This window comes from Teleopsis dalmanni, chromosome 2 (genome assembly GCF_002237135.1).
Source record: "Teleopsis dalmanni isolate 2A chromosome 2, ASM223713v2, whole genome shotgun sequence".
In the NCBI taxonomy this organism is placed as follows: domain Eukaryota; kingdom Metazoa; phylum Arthropoda; class Insecta; order Diptera; family Diopsidae; genus Teleopsis; species Teleopsis dalmanni.
Genome location: NC_051847.1, coordinates 230,075,412 through 230,085,308, shown reverse-complemented (window position 1 = coordinate 230,085,308; position 9,897 = coordinate 230,075,412). Strand labels below are relative to the sequence as shown.

At 31.3% G+C, this 9,897-nt stretch overlaps 1 protein-coding gene across 1 annotated transcript; it reads right to left on the bottom strand.

Moving 5' to 3' along the window:
* Window positions 1–561: 561 nt before the first annotated feature.
* LOC119682588 lies at window positions 562–5,186 on the bottom strand. The gene is made up of 12 exons (XM_038096060.1): window positions 5,092–5,186; window positions 4,697–5,002; window positions 4,035–4,629; window positions 2,833–3,876; window positions 2,607–2,778; window positions 2,075–2,545; window positions 1,864–1,998; window positions 1,586–1,670; window positions 1,339–1,528; window positions 1,073–1,223; window positions 888–1,017; window positions 562–828 (listed from the first exon to the last, which is right to left on the bottom strand). Exons 1-12 carry the CDS (start codon window positions 5,165–5,167, stop codon window positions 725–727), a joined length of 3,459 nt encoding a protein of 1,152 aa, XP_037951988.1. The 5' UTR covers window positions 5,168–5,186; the 3' UTR covers window positions 562–724.
* Between the last annotated feature and the right edge of the window lie 4,711 nt (window positions 5,187–9,897).

Below are 9,897 nucleotides of genomic sequence, written 5' to 3'. Positions count from 1 at the left end.
GAGCAAAAAATGTTAATATGATCAAAGTAAGTAGATGGATTTTAATAACAATCCCAAGGATTCATTTTGGCCCTTTCTCTTATTGCGTTACTGAACAAAAGTCGACAAGCCTAAAAATATCTAGAGCCTTTTGTCTAATTTAAGAAGCTTTTAAAGAAGAGGCCCTGTAATTAAATAAGATATAGTCAGTTCCGTACATGTTTAATCAAAACAAGAATTGCATTAAAATTATTTCTTATTGTTCAGAGAATGTTTAAACAGAGAAACTATTTTTTTCATTTTATTCAGTGTTTTTAGTGCAGTTAGTGAGCAGTTTTTTATTTTTTTATATTCTATTCTTAAAATACTGGATTCATTGATTCTTCATTGAAATTCAGGGAGTTTATAATAGAAGTACATTTAAATAAATACAAAAAAATATCATAAATTACAAATAGCAAAAATTAAGAATTAATAAACATATTATTAATACTTTCAATTTATTGACTTGTAATTAATTATTTGGACGACATTTTAAAGCATTGATAGTTTTAAAAATTATATACATACGAGACACATATATGTATTTCTGTAGATTAATAAAAATAATTCCAAAAATAATAATTATTAGAATATTGGAGATAATTTACAACAATGGGAAATATTAACTACTGAGGTCTGACTAAATTCATTGCATTCACACAATATTTGTATAGTTATAAATCACAACAACAATTAATTAATTTTAATAAAGTAGATAAAGTAAATTCAAGAACATCAAAACACTTAGCAAGTGCTTTGGTATCAATTGAACACCATTAGAAATCCCACTCTTGAAAGTTTTCGTTCCTACAAGAAATAATAGCTATTAAATATTTTTATTTTCTCCAGAGGGAATAGATTCTCACTTTTCTCATTCGGGTCTCGAACACCGCATGTCCGATAGGATATTGTAGCTTTGCGTTTTGTATTAACATAGCCCGGTACATAAAGACTAGGTGCATCTAGGCGTCCTGCAGCTATAAGTCGTGACATATCCTATAAAAATAAAATAAAATTTAGTGAATTTAGTTTTCTCGGTACAAGAACTCACCAACTCCAAACGTTGTGCTATTGGTCCTTTAAAATGTATAATCATTTGAATGCAAGCCCCATTATGTAGCTCCTTTGTTTTACGTGCGTCCACATCTAACATCCATTCGGGTATACCCATAACAGTTCGTAGTTCCTCTAAAAATTGAGCACTTAAATAAGAAAAAAAAATATTTTAATTTTATAATTATTAATTTTGATTTATTTAATTTTAATCAAGAGGCTATGTCTTTTTGTTAGTTCTACTTTTCTTTTAGTATTACTTACACAACAAAGCGTGGTGGCTTCTGCAAATTAATATATTTTATTATGTTATGATCTGGTTCTATATTGGCACATGCGAATCGTTCATGTGAGTGTTCTGGTCCAAATATAACAATTGACCGGCCTATAGCACCTACAGGTGATTCAAGTGGAAAGTTGGAATCCGTTAAGACGACACGTCCGTTGCCAAGATCTGAAAATATAATATGAACTGTTAAGAAAAGATTTACAAAATTTTTATAGCAATTACCAATTGTACCAAGTCGTGCCCCCACATCTCCAACATAACACCGCAGGGGATTGTCTGGACCACATTCTTGCTCATATAAATCACGCTAAAAAGTTTGAATTGAAATGTTACATCCAATATTTACCATATTGTTTATATAGACGTATTTTAGATATATACATATGTATACAAGTATACATGGAAATTTATCGATCTACTATATTTTTCATATATATTTGCAATAAAATACAATATATATTCATATGTAATAATACTAGCATATCAGCGATTATACTTGCATTTAAAGGATCTGCTAGTTGTGTATAGTACGGATTCCAAACATAACCCCCAGCTACGCAGCGTGTGATGGTGGGCTTTACAGCAGCATCAACGCCTACTGGATTCACATAAATTTGCCAGTTGTGATTAAATGTCTATAAAAAGAGATTAATTTAATCACTTTGTGTTTCACTTGTAACTTAATTGAATGTACTTCTCTGTGTTACATACCACATTGCGATCGTTTTTGCCTGGATGACGGAGTTTTACCTCAATAACAGTATCAGATTGACTGCCATCAGTGTGTATCAACTGCGTCATTTTAATGTAACCGTAGGCATAACCTGTAGGATGATGGAATGAAACGATAGCTCTTAACTCTCTCGCCTCACTTGGACTATAACCACGTTCAAGTGTACTGCAGGCCCAACGTGCATTACGTTGTTTCTTGTGAATAACTACAGATCGTCCAATGATACTGTTATAACCAAATAGTGGTAGACTTGTATCATTGAAGGCATCCTCATATTGTGTTAACTTTTCGAGTGTGCCGAACTTGCCACTTAAATCACCCATTTCGTACTGATCTGTAGTGCCTTGTCTGGGTAATGGTGAACTTTTGGGATTTACATTGTACGGATTCCAATGGCCGTACAGCGTTGATTCTTCACATGGAAATGCTAAGTTCGCTTCTACTGGTGTCTAAAAGCACATTTTTACATTTTTGAGTTTTAAATGTTTTTTATAATGAATGAGTACCTACCATGTGTACATGATACCCACTATTCTCCTTCAAGCCCTTCAATTGTACTTCTACGTTTGAAATGTCATATTCTGATTGTTGGGTAATTTCTACTTTTCCATTTACACTCAACTCATCGCCATTGGCGTACCAATCCTTTGCCACTACTTTTCGTCGGTAATATCCAATTATACTGATAATTACAAATTGAATTTATGTTTTTTAAACTGTTTGCCTGTATACTTACACCGAGCAGGCTAGGCGTTCACCTCTCGCTTTAGGTCCAAAGTCATCATAAATTACCAATGATTTTCCCAGTATATTGTGTCTACCAGAGAGTGGCAGATTAGTGTCAGTAAATAATAGACGGCTTAACTTTTGTGCACTTTTTTTACTGCCTGCTATATTTAATGTTCCTATACGCGTATCCATGCCACCTAATTTGCACATAGCGGGCAAATATGGTTTGCAGTAATCATCAGAGCTTCGATTTCCCCAATCAACTTTATAAGGATTAAAAATGTTTCCAGCAGAAATACAACGATTTTGCCAGTCATAAAAATCTTTGCCAGGTGCGCTGCTGTGTATCGCCCAACGGTGACTGAACGTGTTATTTTGTGTAGAGCCGTCCGCGTGTATTAAATATTCGAATAAAATAGTAGTGTCTTGCCATGATTCTTCTGCTGGCTGTCGAAATAGCACTCGTCCTACTATTGGATATCGAAACAGTACTTGTGCAGTAAACATCGGTTTCTGGTAAATATTATTTTTTTGGTATTGTGTTATTGTACTACAACTCCAAATTGATTCTGTGATATTTTCTATATTGGTGCGGTTGTAATTGTTAATGACAAGACTACGGTGAGCGATGCTATAAATTCCTTGTAACGGCAAGTAAGTATCCCAGTACAAACCACTGAGTTCAGCGCTTGTGCCTGGTAGAATATAGTGATGATAATAATCCTTGTTGCGCTCTTGTAACTTGCCACTAAGATCTCCTATTGGATATTGATCCTGAGTGCCATAACCTGGTGGAGGTATGTTGTCAATTAGCTCGAGTGGATTGTATATTTGAGCAGTGGATTGGCAGTACCCTGACTGACCCAACTCATATGGTACTGGAGGCAGCATATTCACTCTATAAGACGCGACGTCCTCTGCGAACTTGCGGATAATCGTATGAACTTGCGAAGCGGTTGATACTGTCGTAAAATTTAAAAATGTTGGATCGAATTTAGAGCGTTGTGTCATCGTTAGTTCAACTTTAGTGCCATCTTTGTTAATAAAAGATCTAAAAAAAATAATGAAGTGCGAAAATTTAGTAAAAATATACATTAAAGCAGAATAAACGTTACAAAAGCCCAAAAAAAGTATCTTTAAATCTTGCAAATGTGAATGAAGTGTTGCATAAAAAAATAAATTTGTGTTTATTGTGAAATGATTTTTTACCTATAGGTCAATTGTTTAACATGTCTTATTTTTGTACAGGCCAAATAATTATCGGGATGTTGATTATCGAATAATACCAAATATAGTGTGCGGTGTGGTATGGTTAAATCGGAAGGGAGTAAAGCTAACTTTGCATCTCGAAAAACAGCGCGCTGTGGTGAACGCAACGCATTCTTTGCAACACGTAGTTTTCCCAATCTGCTATCCAAGTCTCCAATTCCTTTTCCAACGCCGTTGCCCTGTGGATCAAAGACGAGTTGCAAGAAATTGCAATTTTCCTCAGTGCGATGGTGATCATTTTTAAAAATATCCGTTACGTAAATTTTCCAATGATGAGTGGTCATTGGTTTTGTATGATCTTCAGTGATGGGCTGAGACTGTATGTGATATAGATCCGAGTAAATGAGAGTATCGCCGTTGGTATCATCTGTAGGTGCTAACCAACGGAAATGCACAGAACCGGCAATCGGAGTATGGAATCTAGCTTCAGCCATGTGTTCAACAGACATTTGAATCGTCGTTATGGTAGCGCAAATGCGTGCATTAGATGAGATTTCCGTTAGCACCAATGACTTGCCCCATATTCCATTTTCACCTTTATATTTAGGGAGAAATATAATTGTTAATTTTTAAATAAGGGGTTATAATAAATAATAATGTACCAATCAGTTGCATATGCCTATACCAACTAGTAGTTTCGTTCCCCGGTAGTACCAAATACTCAAGGTCATTTTCGAAATTCACTATTTGTTCACCCAATTTTTCCAGTTCACAGCGACCAGTAGGGTTAACATCGGTGTAATCTACTGGAAACTTACGCACACCCCAACTCCAAACCTGATATGGATACTGCAAAGTAGTTTCAAGATTAGCTTTGATCTCCACTGTAGTGGTATTCAACTGGCGGAATGTGATTTCACCATGCAAACCATGTTGAGAGAGGTAAGCGATCAAATGTTGAGCTGAACCTATACAAATACGAAACTTTATTGCAAATTTATATGTTTTAAAAAGTAAAATTTTTTGAAAAAATAATTAAAATTGCTAATTTGCAAACCTTGGTTGAGTAATGCGAGAGAGTTGATTATGACTAAGTATATAGCACTAAAATAGTTACTTAGTATAAATCTCATTATATGTATAATATCTTTAAATAATTTTCAATCTTTTATAATATCATAAAATATAAATTTTTGAAATTCATTAAAATTTTAATGTAAACATGACTTCATGAAGACAGATAATAACCACAACGTTTCACTTTCACATTTTGCTTGATTTCAACGCAGCTAAAAACACTTCGCTTCGCACAATCTCGTCTCAGAGTCACAAAACTACTAAAACCAGCTCAAGCTATGCCAGGCATTGTGGGTTGATTTAACTGAACTCACAAACGCTGGCTTAAAAGAAACACGCAAGTAACCGAGTTTTTGCGCCTTAATTTCTTTCTTTCTTCGTAACGAGTTCTTTGTTTTGGTCTTGAAATATGTACGTAGAAACTGGTTAGGCCGCATGCAGCTCTCAGCTGATCCGCATACTAACGCCCTTGTTTACGTCTAACTGTTTAAACAGGTTTCAGAGCCGGTGTACGTTTAATATACAGGGTCACAAACGAGTTGGGTGCACTTTTTAATATACAAAATAAATGTGATTTTATGTAAAAATTAAATTTCTATGTTTTTCTAATGTTGAGTTTGTGGTGAATAAATACAGCGTGACATTCATTATGCGTTTTACTGCATACAAGCCAACATCAATCACGTTAAAGATTAGTAAATTCAAAAATTTTACTAATTAAAATGTAAGTTGATTTATAAAATTATTTTTATTTAGGAGAACGTAAACAGAGGAAGTAAATAAGTCATTGTTAGCTATATATTAAAGACATTAAAAAAAGAATTTAATGAATTAAAGTCTCTCATTATGGATTTAGCTTGGTAATGTTTTGCAAAAGGTAACTAAAATATCTATTTAAATTAAATTATTATATGTTGACTTGGGCAGATGGGTTGAAGTGCACTAATAGCAATAGCCTTCAGGAATAATTGGTGACAAGTTTATAAAATCTTATGTATCCACATGAACTAAATATTGAATTAAATATAAAATTGAAGATTAAATTTATTAAAATGAAATAAAATAGTTGAATAAGATTCAACAATATTTAAATTCAATATTAATATGCAATTTTTTATGATAAATTCAGATTATTTTTCTCTTCCTTAGAATAATATATAATGCATAAAATAACAAAAACTTCTACAAATAAGAAAAAAGTTTGTATGTATAATATATATAGTTTTTTATTATAAAAATATACATTATATACAAATATATATATGTACTTACTTACATACTCCTACATGTTTTAATTCAGTAACATTTACTTAGTAATTTTCTTCACTAATGAAATTTGCTTGAAATTTCTAATAACAGGCATAAATATATAATAAACTATGTGCATATCTGTATTGCCTTGTTAAGTCCTTGGACTACATTGTCCATACATACGGGACTTTGTTATATATGTTAAGAGAAGATGCCAGCGCAAATACCTTAAGCCAACATATTAACTAAATGCATGTGCTTGCAATTTATTAAATGAAGCTCCTATAAATTAACTTCGTCCTAATCTATGTAAATAATCACATTTAATATTTTATGCAAACAGCAAACATTTTTAATACCTGAACTCACACTATGCAATGATGGATATTGCTCTGCATGGGATTCTTGGAAATAATTGCAGCAACAAGAGATACAAATGTACACACAGCAATAATTGCTAAATCAATAAATCACTCAGCAACATATTTTTGTTCTCATAATTATTTTGTTAAGTTTAATTGCTTGAAAAATTTGCTAGATTTGATATGGTTTATCTTTTGAACGAATTCATTAAAGTTTATTTTTTATTTTTAATACAAAGTATTTACAATACATTAACTTGAATTAAAATAATAATTTTTGTTTTTTGTACATTTAAGCACATTTAATATGGAAAATGGACATCTTTATTTTATTTGAGATCAAGACTGCAATTTCGAAACTTAATCCTTTTAAATTTTAGATTTTTATACTTATAATTTATATTAAGAATAAATAGTGTACTTGTTTCAAATACGACTTCGGATACTATGTTAACATATTAACCATATTCTTAGCTAACCCTAAAAAATGAATCGGTTTTGGAGATACCTGTCTGTTAAGGTAAATAACATCATTGTAAATAAATAATGTTATGCCTTATATGTTACGTTTGCTAATAACATGTTGACTAGTCTTTGTTCCTTGTGTGTTAATGGGATAGTAACTATGAGCAAGCTGGGATACTACCTGTCGGTAATTGACTAAAATGGAATAAAAATTTATTAACGTTTATGTTCTGATGATTTCTATTTTCTATATGAATTGATTTTTGTGTCAAAAAACTAATGCAATCCCTTCTATAGCTACTAAAGAAAAATAAAATTAAGATAAAAAGATTAAAATTTGTATTACAACTATTTGTGAGACATATATTTTAGGATTGGCAAAAGAAAAACTAAATAAATTGTTTGAAGTTGCATGCGGAGGAAGAATTTTTAGATTAAGGATATCAAATGCATCTAATTTGATGAACATGATTAAAAACGCATTACAGCGTTAACATAGATTTTCTGTTGTTGCAATGAAATCGACAAACGTTTGTAATTTTAAATATAATATAATATAATATTTTTATAACAGATATTTGCTATTGTTTCCAATTTATTTGTGTATATGATCAAAATAATTATAAATATTTATATTCTTACTTAAATGTTTATCACTAACAAACTAAAAAGCGTTGCGAACTATTTTGATTTCAGAATTTTAGCAATTCCAATGTCTGCAAATTGAGAGTTTCTAATTTTGAATACAGCAACAGCTATGAAGTGTACTGTTGCACATATACAGATACACACGCAATATAAAATAGAAAACAAAAGCAGTTACAGCGAGTTTTCAGTCCACAGAGACCTTGCATTAACACACATAACAGCAATGAGCACCTCAACAAAAACAATGACCATGATGAAAGCACACTGATGCTGTAGTGGATTTTCACATATTTGTTGTTGCTGTGTTAATAACATTGTGGTTACAGTTGTTGTTGGTGTTAAACAACTGTGCTGTTGATGTGCGACAAGCGGCAGACAACACTTCAAGTAATATTTATAAAAAATTAAACAGAATTTAGCACTTGTTTCCTCTGAAATTTATTGGTGTGCAACACGCCCCTATGTTTGGGTGTTTTGTAATGATACTTTGTCAGTCAGGCTCTAAACGTACAAAATAATTGATTGCAAACAAAGTGTTTGCTACTCTTCCTGACAAAAGGTGCTTACAGAAATACAATTGCAGTTACGTTTGTGCATGTGTTTGGTTAGGCATGTTAAACTGTTTGTGTTTGTGGTCATTGGACGCGTTTAGTGCGTGTTCAACATTAATTTACATTCCAGCTTTCGTATTGACGTAGCGTTAATGAAGATTAAAGGTGCGTTCAGTTTATGCTAAATTTCATATCTAACTAAATTCGATATTTTTTAATTTCGTTGAATTGTTTTATGCGATTTATGCGATTTTCGATATTAATATTAACAATATTAATGTATCGTTCATGTTAATTAAGTTTCAAATATTATTTTTTATTGAATATATACTAGACTTGAACCAACTAAAACCACCTCTTAGGAATGAATGAAGAAAATTTTCACAATGTGGAAATTTCATTCTAATAATCAGGGTAGAGAGATGTGGACGGGAGGCCTAATACCTAGCGGACTAGGTTTCTCTAAACCAGATATGTATACTGGTTTCACTGGGCTACTATATATTACTAGTACTAAACAAAGTACTATATAGTACTAGTACTAAACAAAGTAATAGTCATTTCGTGGAACTTAGAAGAGGCTTGAAGAAGTTGATTTATTTTCGAATTTACGTTATTTAACTATTTATTTAATAGAGTAATAAATAATAAATTCGTAATATTATATTTATATTTAGTGAGGACAATACTTTACTTCTGTTCTGACTAATTTCAATTAAAATGTTAATAAACATTTTTACAGTGAAGAGGTTCACAACCGTTTCTTCATCTGTTGTTTGATTATAGGCTGCGCCAGTTAACCAGAAAAATTTTGTCGACAATAACCACCACGTGTGAAAGGGATCTGATATGATTGATATGTTTAAATGTAAATTTTATTATGTATTCTATTCATTGTTTTTTTTTTTAACTTCAAATTTCTTTCGAAGTAAATGAAATTCAAATGTGGAAACACAAAATTGATGCTCAAAGAGCACCAATGTCTGAGTAGGGTTTTATTTTGGTTTTAATTAAACCGTTTTTAATACTTTTGAAAGTGAATCTTTTTGTATTTTTCTAGATTTTAATAAAGAAAACTTCCGAATTATTCATATTTATATGATCAAATGACGTTTTTGTTTTATCTTTCTTTTATGTGAAAAACAGTTTTTATTTTATTAACCAAATGCATAAATACAAATTTTTTAAATTATTTTTTTATTTAAAAATAAAATTTTTGTTATGAGTTAGTTTAAAATCCCTCTTTATGTATATAATATATTATATACATATGTAGAAGTAGAAAAAGCTACAATGGCAGCGAACTCCTCGTATGTTCTTTATGCAATTATACATGTATTAAATCTACAAGTTGTCACTTTTCATTTTGTTTCTTAAAGATATACAAAGTTTAAATACGATTGGCACAAAATCGTTTTAACTGTGAATCTTTTACGTGCATTTCCTCATCAAAAGCGAAAAACAAATTCGTATCTGATGATTTTGAAGCGTGTGAAATGAAAAAGTAAA

What these genes read in the sequence shown, in the direction of transcription:
- LOC119682588 (XM_038096060.1), bottom strand. Translation starts at nt 5,167, where the DNA reads ATGAGATTTATACTAAGTAACTATTTTAGTGCTATATACTTAGTCATA. An exon ending in TAGGCATATGCAACTGATTG is followed by an intron (nt 4,630 to 4,696) that starts GTACATTATTAT and finishes CTAAATATAAAG; the next exon opens with GTGAAAATGGAATATGGGGC. An exon ending in GTGGGTATCATGTACACATG is followed by an intron (nt 2,546 to 2,606) that starts GTAGGTACTCAT and finishes ATGTGCTTTTAG; the next exon opens with ACACCAGTAGAAGCGAACTT.